Below are 282 nucleotides of genomic sequence, written 5' to 3' on the forward strand. Positions count from 1 at the left end.
TCAGGGTCTGTGTTAGACCCGGTCACTCACTGAAGCCAGAGCCTTTCCTAACGCGTCTCCCGTCTGTGAGCTGCTGGCCGCTCCGCTCGACGCTCGATTCGCTGAAACACAGCAGACCAGAGACACGTCACACTCCTGCTCATTCACAGAAGATCAAGACACAAGTCTGACTTTAAGGCCCAGACAGGAGCCTTAGACCAAATCAGGATCAGGCCATTTTCTAGTTTGCATAATATGTGTGTTAAGCATAAATAAACACACATGCATATATATATATATATA

The 282-nt window shown here is 47.2% G+C and overlaps 1 protein-coding gene across 1 annotated transcript in view; it reads right to left on the reverse strand.

Annotated features, from left to right (window-relative positions):
- The window catches only part of LOC122356752 (transcription factor 4-like), a gene marked incomplete at its 5' end in the record, with an annotated part of 14,340 nt that overhangs the window by 12,092 nt on the left and 1,966 nt on the right, over positions 1-282 (reverse strand). The window contains one exon of the mRNA XM_043255811.1: positions 31-101. Coding sequence (XP_043111746.1) covers positions 31-101 — 71 coding nt within the window. The remainder of the gene's footprint in view (positions 1-30; positions 102-282) is intronic.

The sequence above is a fragment of the Puntigrus tetrazona genome, chromosome 13 (assembly GCF_018831695.1).
Source record: "Puntigrus tetrazona isolate hp1 chromosome 13, ASM1883169v1, whole genome shotgun sequence".
In the NCBI taxonomy this organism is placed as follows: Eukaryota; Metazoa; Chordata; class Actinopteri; order Cypriniformes; family Cyprinidae; genus Puntigrus; species Puntigrus tetrazona.